At 43.7% G+C, this 12,089-nt stretch overlaps 1 protein-coding gene across 1 annotated transcript; it reads left to right on the top strand.

Moving 5' to 3' along the window:
• The first annotated feature begins 7,398 nt into the window (after positions 1-7,398).
• On the top strand, positions 7,399-8,337 carry LOC115458127 (olfactory receptor 6F1-like). The gene has a single exon (XM_030187976.1). It carries the CDS (start codon positions 7,399-7,401, stop codon positions 8,335-8,337), a length of 939 nt encoding a protein of 312 aa, XP_030043836.1.
• Positions 8,338-12,089: the final 3,752 nt, after the last annotated feature.

Raw genomic sequence — 12,089 nt, 5'->3', positions numbered from 1 at the left:
AATGGGGAACCCAGAGATCAAAGGAGTTTCTATGGGACCATTTCAATTTAAAATATCGGTCTTTGCCGATGATATACTGGTCCATTTGACCTCCCCGGCAGAATCACTGTCAGCTCTTCTTGAGAGCTTTGCTGAATGTGGGGCTTCCTTGGGATTTAAGCTGAATATGCAAAAATCGGAGGGATTGCTTACCAACCCAGGGTTAAGGCGACGGTGGAGGGGGGAGTTCTCGCTTAGATGGGCTAGGGAAGAATTTGTGTATCTGGGTATAATCCTACCGGTGGATCCCAGAGCAATATATAGAAGGAATCTAGAACACCTACTACAAATATACTAGACAACAATCGATGTTTTGGCATAGTTTGCCCATGTCGCTAAGTACATAAGTAATGCCACATTGGGAAAAGACCAAGGGTTCATTGAGCCCAGCATCCTGTCCACGACAGCGGCCAATCCAGGCCAAGGGCACCTGGCAAGCTTCCCAAACGTACAAACATTCTATACATGTTATTCCTGGAATTGTGGATTCTTGCTACTCTTTGTCCTTTTCCCTTATTTGTCCTGCTTGTCCTAATTAGATTGTAAGCTCTGTCGAGCAGGGACTGTCTCTTACATGTTCAAGTGTACAACACTGCGTACGTCTAGTAGCGCTATAGAAATGATAAGTAGTAGTTGTAGTAGTCCTTGGGATTCCGGAATCTTGCTACTCTTTCAGATTCTGCACAGAATCTTGTTACTCTTTGGGATTCCAGAATCTTGCTTCTCGTTGGATTCTGCACGGAATCTTGCTACTCTCTGGGATTCTGCACGGAATCTTGTTACTCTTTGGGATTCCGGAATCTTGCTACTCTTTGTCCTTATCCCCTAATTGTCCTGTTTGTCCTGATTATATTGTAAGCTCTTTCGAGCGGGGACTGTCTCTTTATGTTCAAGTGTACAGCGCTGCGTACATGTAGTAGCGCTATAGAAATGATAAGTAGTAGCAGTAGTAGCAATGTCCTAGGATGTAGTCCTAGTTCATGCGTTACAATGTGTAGAGCCTTTGAATAATTAGGAGACAATATGCAGAATTACAATTTGTTCCTGTATATTGTGAAACACTGACGTATTTTCAAAGCACTTAGACTCCCAAAGTTGCATAGCAACCTATGGAATTTTGTAAGTGCTTTCAAATGAGCCCCTAAGGGAAGGAAAGCTCCCGCTTTCTCTTTTCTCTCTTTGCTTTCATAATTGACAAGTTCTTAAATAATAAATAATGCGTTAATTGTGCGAAGAATCTTCTGTGATATCTGAATGAAGCAGAGGCGCCTCCTGAGCATACTACAAGCTCGCAGGATAAACATATTTATACTTGCAGGCTGTTTGAAAAACAGATCTGGGTCCAAACTTCACGATGACGAGTAAGAATCCTGTACGTCACTCACTGCTTGGAAGCACACTAGCACTCGCTTGAGTGACCACGTGTTAGGTCAGTACAGCACACTGCAGCCCTACAACAGACTATCCCAACCCTAAATCATTAAGATCCTTACTCTATCTTTTACAGAAAAGCTGCCCACCCCGGATGCTTCGATGCAATTGCAAATATTGTACCAGGAAAATTTACACTGCTCAAGAAGCCTGTAATTAAAGCAACGCAGAGACTTGAAAATGATTTCGTGGTGAACCCCTCCCCCCCAACAGGATAAATCTGTCAATTCATATCTATAATCAGTCCTACCTCTCCCTGGTCATCTATAAAAAGAACCAGCACCTGTCTGTTCCCTGCACGGAAAACACATGGGAAAACACTCAAGGAAGGCCTTCATTTTTCCTGGCAGGTGATCCTGGAAGAATTTTTCATTGTGTAATAAAGGGAGGGGAAGTTTTTTTGCCCTAAATAGGGAGAAAAGGATTTTTTTTTTCCGGAGCTGGGTATCCTCAGTGTGAAAGAGGAAGGAAGGCAGGGTAAGTAACATTTAATGTGGAATGTAATATGGTTTTTGTATTCCGCCAACTCCCAAATTCGGTTCAAAGCGGATAACATAAAACAGAGAGTAAAAAATAAAAAGATCATTGTAAGAACTTTCTAAACCAATGCGTTTTAAAATTCTTCCAGAATAAATTATAAGAACTTAAACTTCTCAAATCCTTAGGTAAAGTATACCAGAATTGAACTGCCTGATAACAAATTGATCTGTCCAAAATGTTTTTAAAATTAATTCCTGAAAAGGATGGAAAATAAAGAGAATAAGGGTCTCTGGTTAAGGAAAGTGTAATGTTAGAGGGACATGAAAAAACCAACCAACCAACCAAACAAACAAACAAACAATACGTTCTCAGGGCTAGAATCATCAAAAAGTTTAAACATAATACAGACCAGTTAAAAAAACAAATACAGGCCTGTAAAGGTAACCAATGCAAGCGTATCAAAGAGGGAGTGGATGTATCAAACTTCTTTAAACAAAAGATCAATTTTGCAGTCATTTTCTGGAGAATCTGAAGTTTCGAACGTAGTTTAACTGTAAGAGAACAACATAGGCTATTGCAATAATCGAGACAGAAAGAAAAATCTTGAACCAAAACTGAAAAGTGTTTCTCACTAAACAAATGATAAATAGTGCAAAGTTGAAGGAAAACTCTGAATTCTCATCCCCTGGAATCTCACCACACTCATACCTCTACTCACAGAAAATGTATTCCATATGCTTTCTTGTTGTTCTGTACTGCCCCTTTTAGTTTCCCGTTGTTTCCCCCAATGTTTCACTGCTCTTTTCCATTGTTATATTCCTTAATGATACTCTGAGTTTGTCTCGCATAACTCCTCACAATGTAATCCATAACCGAGTAATAACAAATTGTATTTCTATCACTCACAACTTATTGTAAGCCACACTGAGCCCGCAAAGAGGTGGGAAAATGTGGGATACAAATGCAATAAAATAAATAAATAAATTTAACATGATTGACCTAGGGTTCCAAAGGCTGTGGGATCTCACCAGGTATTTGTAACCTGGATTGGCCGCTGTTGGGAAACAGGATGCTGGGCTTGATGGACCTTCGGTCTGTCCCAGTATGGCAACACTTATGTACTTGGGATTCTGAATGGAATGTTGCTACTCTTTGGGGTTCTACATGGAATGTTGCTACTCTTTGGGGTTCTGCCAGGTACTTGTGACCTGGATCGGCCACTGTTGGAAACAGGATGCTGGGCTTGATGGACCTTCGGTCTGTCCTAGTGTGGCAATACTTATGTACTTAGGTTTTCTGCACCTGAAATGACAAACCGTCATGCAACGATAATTTCTCTGGAACAAAGTGAATAGTATAGTCTAGCCATAAAGGTTTTCTGCACTTTTGTTTTATTTTTGAGAAGCATGCACATTGCGTTTCCCTGTATACACCCATGGATATGAGAAGAAATGATGAAAGCCTGGGGGTAAGGGGAGGAAACATGAGCAGAGCCTTCTAGGAATGGTAGAGGGGATGTATGATAGAGGGCAAATAGTGGTGGGACTGGTGATGAAGAGCAGAGAAAGAGGAAGAAGCAGCAGGGGATCAGAGAGAGAGAGAGAGAGAGAAAGAGAGAGCGAGAGACAGAGAGAATCAAGAAGATATAGAGAGAAAACCAGGGATGAGGAGCGGGGGACAGGGTGAAGGAGAGAGAAGACCCTGGATGTAGGAAGGAGAAATGGGATAGGAATGAGGATGGAGTGAGAAAGAAAGTTCAAAGGGGGTCTGGACAGATTCCTGAAGGAAAAGTCCATTGATCGTTATTAAATTTGGTTTTTTTTTGACAGGTTCTTGGGGCCTGGATTGGCCGCTGTCGGAGACAGAGAGCTGGGCTTGATGGACCTTTGGTCTTTTCCCAGCGTGGTTGTGCTTATGTGCTAGGATTGGTAAACTTGTAGAGTGAAAAAAACCCAAAAGACCTGTAAAGGTTGGGAAGAGAGGAAGGACTGGGGAAGCAGATCTGAAAGGACCCTGGATTTGTGGGAAGGTAAACCATAAAGATAATGTAGGAGGAAGGGGAGGAGGAGGAATGGAAGAGAGAACATGGAAGGAAAAGGACAGACAGGAAAGAGGAATGGGGAAAGGATAGGAAGAAGAGACAAGGAAAATAAGAAGAAAGGAGAGAAGCAGAGGAGAGCAGAAAGAGAGAAAGAAAAGAATATACTCAAGTTTCTACTAAAGGAAAAAGATAAAGGAAAGGAAAGGAACTATAAAGATGTAAGTTAAAAAAAAACAAGACCAGAGAATGATAAAAAAAAAATAGACAGATTGATTAGGAGAATCAAGTCAGAGATACTAACTAGGGTCATGCATTCATTAGCATAACTTTCGTTCTTTAATGCATCTTAAAAATTTAGGGGTGGATATTCAAAACAATTTAACCAGGCAGCAGAAGCTAACAGCACTTAACTGGACAAAGCCCAAACTGGAAAGGACTCAAGTACAAATCAACCTATGCATCCAGCTTCTCCCATATAAGCACACAACTGTGGAACGCACTACCAAAAGCCGTGAAAACAATGTACGACCACCCGAACTTCCGGAAATCACTAAAAACCAACCTGTTCGAAAACGCATAACCCTATTGACCCAACTTAAGTGCCTAAACCTTGCAACACAACGAAATCAAAGCTCATAATAGACTCTGCACAACTCTTCCTCTCTACGATTCCCCAATTGTGTCTATAACGCATGAACCTTATTCGACCACGACAACTCTTTGTAGTTGTTTCTCTACCAGACTTGGTGAACGCCTCAATGGTACATAAGTAATGCCATACTGGGAAAAGACCAAGGGTCCATCGAGCCCAGCATCCTGTCCACGACAGCGGCCAATCCAGGCCAAGGGCACCTGGCGAGCTTCCCAAACGTACAAACATTCTATACATGTTATTCCTGGAATTGTGGATTTTTCCCAAGTCCATTTAGTAGCGGTTTATGGACTTGTCCTTTAGGAAACCATCTAACCCCTTTTTAAACTCTGCCAAGCTAAGCGCCTTCACCACTTTCTCAGTGTAAGCCACACTGAGCCTGCAAATAGGTGGGAAAATGTGGGATACAAATGTAACAAATAAATAAATAAAATAAATATCAGCTGTGACCTCTGTGGCACTACCTGGTAAGGGTCGGGCCAGTCCAGAGGTGGAGAAAGAACTTAGCGGTTAGCAGCAATTTTAAGTCCACTAACTGGGTAAGTGCCCCCGATAAAGCTAGGACAGGTTGATTTCTATTACTGCTGTTATTTGTGTTGAATAAAAACATAAGTTACAAAACCAAACAAAAAAAAAAAACTTCCAAACTTTGGGGTCCTTTTATTAAGGTGCACTAATAGATGTGGAGGGGCATTTTCAATATGATGTTTAGATCCGACTTTGGTTTTGCTCAAATCATTCAAGTAGCGAAAATAGTGATTTTCAAATGTTTAGCTTTTTGTTTTGAAAATGGCCATTTCTCAGATGATTTTGTGGTCAGCGCATCTATCTTTTTCGGCCGTTTTAGAAAATAAAAGTTTACAAAGCGCAAAATGCACAAAATCAAGCCATTGGGTTGTGGGAGGAGCCAGCATTCGTTGAAGACTGGCCACACAGACATCCCAGCAGAGCAGCGGGGTACCCTAGGGGGCGCTGCAGTGGACTTCACATAAAAGGTCCCAGGCACACATCTCACTGTTACCCTCTTATCTCATATGGTGAACCCTCCAAAACCCACCAAAAAACCCAGTGTACCCAACCGTACGACACTACAACAGTCTTTATGGCTACAGATGTCACCTATATGTGGGTACAGTGGGTTTTTTCGTGAGTTTTGGAGGGCTCATACTTTCCTCCACAAGTGTAACAGTTAGAGTGGGATATGGGCCTGGGTCCCCTTCTCTATAGTGCACTGCACTCACTGTCGGCAGGGTTGCGGTTAAGCCGCAGAATTGGGCGGTTTTTCGGGAACGGCTGTGGGGAATTTTCGAAACGCGTGGGTTGCGGGGATTTGGGTGGGTTTTTGAGCGGCCGCGGTGCGGGATTGGGTGGGTTTTTGCGGCCGCCGATTGGCCGGTTTTCCCGCTGCCGGGGCTTCTATTGGTCCAATTTGGTCCAATAGAAGCTTTTCCGGGGCTTCTATTGGTCCAATTTGGTCCAATAGAAGCCTTTCAGGGGCGGGATTGACGTCAGGGGTGACGGCGGGGGCTAGTGATGTCGGGGGCGGGGTTAGTGACACGGGAGGCGGGGTTAGTGACACAGGGGGCGGGGTTCGGTGACGCGGGGGGCGGGGGTTGGCTGCGGGCTGTTTTTGGGCGGGTTTACGGCTGGTTTTAGGCTGGGAAAATTTTTCCCAGCTGGCAACCCTGACTGCACTGACCACTAGGCCCCTGTTTGCAGCTCTAACTCCGAAGCTGTAAGAAATGCTACTACTACTGGATTGCATTTCCTTCACTTATGCCCAATCTGGGCTGACTCTGGAGGGCCATGTCACGGCTCATAATGTTAGAGCCATGGCTGCGTCGGTGGCTCACTTAAAGTCAGCCTCCATTGAAGAGATTTGCAAGGCTGCGACGTGGTCTTCAGTCCACACGTTCACATCTCATCACTGCCTTCTGTTTACTGTTTCTTTCACATCTTTGGGGGGGGGGTGGGATGGGGTCAGTGACCACTGGGGAAGTAAGGGGGGTCATGCCTTAATCCCTCTAGTGGTCATCCGGTCATTTAGGATACCTTTTTCTGACTTAGTCGAGATAAAAACAGGTCTAGGCCAAAACATTTAAATTGTAGCCCCAGATGTTTCTGTTTTGTTCCATTATGGCAGAAAAACGTCCAAGTCTTAGCAACATCCAAATCTCGTCCCCGACAAGTCCCCTTGTGATTTGAACATACTGCCGATGAACTGCATAGCAAAACGTTTAGAATATGGGTTTTAAAAATAGCGATTTCAACGTTTTGCCAAGCAATACATCCAAATACTGCCTTATGCCACTTTTTGAATGTTTTTCTCTTTCGAAAATGAGCCCCTTAGCTAATGAATAGCATGTGTTAAATGCTAAGAAGCCCATTAACAAACCTTAGTAAAAGGACCCCTTTATTTTCTCAGTTATCCAAGCACCGGTCTGAATACCTGCACTCTAATAAGTGTCAGAGACCGCACATGACCTGCAAATTCAATGGCAGTGTCTGAATCTATTCATTAATCTTATGATATCGGTCCTTGTGAAAGAGTCTATCTCAGGGCTTCCCAAACCAGCCCAGGGGACACCGGAGCCAGTTAGGTTTTAAGGATATCCACAATAAATATGCATGAGATAAGTCTGTATATAGTGGAGGTAGTACCATCAAAGCCTGATGGTTCAAGCCAAGGTTCAAGGAGCCTGCTATATCTTGATACCTTGTTCTCTTCTCCTGTGCAGACCTGAGCCATGAAGCAATGAGAAGGAGAAACAACTCCAGTGTGACTGAATTCATTCTGGTGGGGTTCACTGCCATTCCTCAGCTACAGATTGTCCTCTTCATTCTCTTTCTGGCCATCTACATCTTCACCATCACAACCAATGCCATCATCATTGGCACAGTAAGGGCAGAGCGACGCCTTCACAAGCCCATGTACTTCTTTATTTCCAACTTCTCCTTTTTGGAAATATGGTACACCTCCACCTTCATTCCCAAAATGATGGCTGGATTGGTAACCGGGAACAAAACCATCTCAGTGCATGGCTGCATCATTCAGTTCTATTTCATCTTTGCCTTTGGAGCTACTGTGAATTTTTTGTTGGCGGTGATGTCTTATGATCGCTACTTGGCCATCTGTCACCCATTACGTTATACAACTATTATGACCAACAAGGTCAGTGACTATCTGGCACTTTTTGCTTGGACTGCAGGACTTTTTGCTCCATTGATGCCAGCTGTTTGGATCTCTACCTTATCCTTCTGTGGCCCTCAGAATATAGATCACTTCTTCTGTGACTTTGCCCCCCTACTCAACCTTTCCTGTACTGACACATCCTTGGTGGAGGTAATTTTTTTCACATTTGCATGGTCTATAATACTTTGTTGCTTTTTCTTTACCATGGTTTCTTATATCCACATAATTTCTACTGTCTTACGCATTCGGTCCCCCTTTGGGCGTCAAAAGACTTTCTCCACATGCTCCTCTCATCTTGCTGTGGTGAGCGTTTACTATGGGACAGTGATTTTTATGTATGTCCGACCTACTGCAAGAACAACATTTCACCTGGACAAAGTGGTGTCTGTCTTCTATTCAATGGTGACCCCTTTATTCAACCCCATAGTCTACAGCCTGAGAAATCAGGAGGTAAAGAAAGCTGTGACAAAAGTTTTGCATCACCATCAAATATTTGGTTAAATGACAGTTTATGTCTAAACTCACTCTAGAAAAGTACATATTGTGGCAGACACAGATTACGAAGGCAAATAAAGTTGATAAAAGCCATCCAGTTTGTTCATTTTTCCTGAGCCTGGCATAAAATAAAAGCCTTGTGTTCAAGTTAAGGTTAAAAAAAAATTGGCACTGAAACACCACAAGTTTGGAGAAATCAACAAGACAAAATTTAGACTCTAATTGACCTCTATTTTGACCTTCACTTCCAAAGTGCTAAATTTCTCTCTCTTAGCATTCAACAGTAAAACATGGAGCAAAGATTAGTCCCAAGTCTAAATTTAGAGTTTGGAAAATACTCATGAACAGATTTTGTTGGCCAGGTAATCCTTATTTGCCAGCAACTACGATGTACATTACTGGTGTTCAGCCAAATACTCATTTCATTTTTGTATCACTTTCAGGCATTTTTTTCCCTGAACTTTTTTTCATGGTCTTATTTATTTATTTAGGGGCCATTTTACAAAACTGCAGGAGGGTTAACACGTAGGTAGCGAGTGCCAAATCGGCACAACTGCCGGGGGGGGTAGCGTAGGGGGCGTTCCCGGCAGTAATAGGCAGCGCGGCCACGTTGGCGCGTACTGCATGGTTACTGCATGGGTAGCGCATGAGCCCTTACTGCTAGGTCAATGGCGGTAAGGGCTCAGGTCGTAAATAGGCATGCACTAGTTTTTGTTTTTGCACATTAAAAAATGGCCTTTTTCCCCAGCGCCAGCGCACGCCAAAGAAGATACGTCCGCACTGCCGCAGGCCACATTTTACTGCGGCTTTGTAAAAGGACCCCTTAATGTCATGTAGCTTCCGTGATAGTGAGCCCTGTTAATGAAATGAAACCATATCAAAACAATATCCATTTCACTGGGATTTCAGTTCAGTTTGAAACTAATAAACAGTACAAACCTATATTTCATTGCATTTTTCTTTCGGTTTCATAATGAATGCACTCTCCTACTGTAAGGGGTCCTTTTACTAAGCTGTGATAAGTGAGAGCGCATCTTTATTGCAGGAGAAAATGTTTACTGTGGTGAATATGCTCTGGTAAGATTCAAATTGGCACACTTAACCCACGTGCTAAAAAACGTTTTTAAAGTTTTGTGGAAAGGGCTGTCAGGGTGCTGGACAATGAGCGTCCCTGCGTTAATCAGTTAGAGTTTAGATGTATTATTTATAAGCCACCCTTATCCAGGGTGAGATACAATATACACACATAAAAGTACATGAAACCATACAAAGCAAAAACACAACAACACAGGTCAGAACTTAACCTACATCATAGTTCATCAGCGGACAGCAGACTTGAGCATGAAAAGCCAGACGCATCAAACGTGCTTTCAATTGACACTTCAATGCCAACAAATGAGTCTCATGTTTCAGTCCAGCTGGCAAATGGTTCCAATCGAAAGGCCCAGCCATCGAAAAGGTTCGTCACATCCAGTCGAAAGTGATTCAAGGGAGGGCAAAACTAAATTTCCAGCATTCATTGACCACAACTGTGTCTGTGGCACATATCGCTGAATAATATTCTTTAATTACGTAGCAGTGTCATGAAACAAAACAAAACATGAACTAGCAAGAACAATTAACATTTCACCCGAAATGCAACCGGTTTTGTGCTTAAGAAATTGGCAGTGAGAAACAAACTTGTGAGACTGCTAGTAAAGGTCATGGCAGCCATTTTGAACTCAAAGCAGGTTTGGGCAAGGCAGAGTGAGGATCACTCCTGACCCCACTACACCCTCACATGTCCTTACCCTCCTTCCATTCCCTTCCCCCACAAACATTCCCTATCTCAGACCCCCGTCCACCCCTTTGTAGCCCCCCCCCGGCCTACCTTAGGGGTCCTTTTACTAAGGTGCGCCAAAAAAAAAATGGGCTGCGCCAGTGTAGGCGCGTGTTTTAGGCGTGCGTAGATCCATTTTCCAGCGCGCCTGTGAAAAAGACCTTTTTAAAAAAATATTTGACGAAAATGGACGTGTGGCAAAGTAAAACTTGGCGTGCGTCCATGTTGGGTCTGAGACCTTACCACCAGCCATTGACTTAGTGGTAAGGTCTCTTGTGGTAACCATGCAGTAATCATCTACGCGTGTAGAATGACGATTACCGCCCGGTTTGCGCCGCACGCAGGAAAATAAAAATTATATTCCGGCACTCGTAAAAAATGAAATTACCACCTGGGCCTTGCGGTAGCCAGGCAGTAACTCCAAATTGACGTCTGTTGGGTCTGCGTAGGCGCCTATGCGGCTTAGTAAAAGAGTAAGGGAGTATAGCAATTGGTTTCTGGAGACTGCTTCTCACATTGCCCTTGATAGATGCCATTTTGTATCATGGGCAATATGAAAAATAAGCCCCTGAAGAAGCCACAAAGTGAAACGCTGGCCCCGTTGGGCTTGAAAGTTAAGTGCTCAACCACCTCATACTGATCCAGATTATGAATATGTATACCTTGTAGGAGAAAAGAGGCAGGGGAGATATGATATAGACATTTAAATTCTTGAAAGGCGGTAAGAAACAAAACAAACTTTTCCAAAAATGAAGATGTCATGGAATAATGTATCAAGAAGGGAAACTTAAAAGCAAGATCAGGAAATACTTTTCCACAGAGAGGGTGGTGGATGCCTGGAATGGTCTTCCACGGGAAGAGGTGGGCTCAATTACAGCGAGGGAGTTCAAAAGGGCATGGGACAACCACAGCTTCCCTATATAGCATGAGGAAGAAATGAAAGTATAGAGTATTTCCATGCAGTGTAAAACTTATATAACTTTCATATTTTAAAGAATAAAAAATAAAAGAAAGCATAGCAAGGGGTAGAGTGAACTAGATGTTAGTTCCAACACTAAAGAAAAAAAAAAAGGGGAGGGGGGGGGGGGGGAGAATAACCTGGCTGCCATCATTTACTATTACACTCTCAGGCTTATTTTCAAAAGAGAAGGGCGCCCATCTTTTGACACAAATCGCAAGATGGGCGTCCTTCTCACAAGGTCACCCAAATCGACATAATCGAAAGCTGATTTTGGGCATCCTCAACTGCTTTCCGTCGCGGGGACGACCAAAGTTCACGGGGGCGTGACGGAGGCGTAGAGAAGGCGGGACTGGGGCATGCCTAACACATGGGCGTCCTCAACCGATAATGGAAAAAAGAAGGGCGTCCCTGACGAACACTTGGATGACTTTACCTGGTCCTTTTTTTTTTTTTTACGACCAAGCCACAAAAATGTGCCCTAAATGACCAGATGACCACCGGAGGGAATCAGGGATGACCTCCCCTTACTCCCCCTTTGGTCACTAACCTCCTCCCACCCTCAAAAACTTTTTTTTTAAATATTTTTTCCAGCCTCTATGCCAGCCTCAAATATCATACCCAGCTCCATGACAGCAGTATCCAGATCCCTGGAGCAGTTTTAGTGGGTGCAGTGCACTTCAGGCAGGTGGACCCAGGTCCACCCCCCCCCTACCTGTTACACTTGTGGTGGTAAATGTGAGGCCTTCAAAACCCACCAGAAATCCACTGCACCCACATGTAGGTGCCCCCCTTCACCCATAAGGGCTATGGTAGTGGTGTACAGTTGTGGGGAGTGGGTTTGGCTTTTTTTTTGGGGGGGGGGGCTTAGCACAGAAGGTAAGGGAGCTATGCACCTGGGAGCAATTTCTGAAGTCCACTGCAGTGCCCCTTAGGGTGCTCGGTTGGTGTCCTGGCATGTCAGGGGGACCAGTGCACTAT

This window comes from Microcaecilia unicolor, chromosome 14 (assembly GCF_901765095.1).
Source record: "Microcaecilia unicolor chromosome 14, aMicUni1.1, whole genome shotgun sequence".
Taxonomy (NCBI): domain Eukaryota; kingdom Metazoa; phylum Chordata; class Amphibia; order Gymnophiona; family Siphonopidae; genus Microcaecilia; species Microcaecilia unicolor.
Note: the sequence above shows the minus strand (reverse complement) of the source record. Positions and strands in the feature narration are given on the sequence as shown.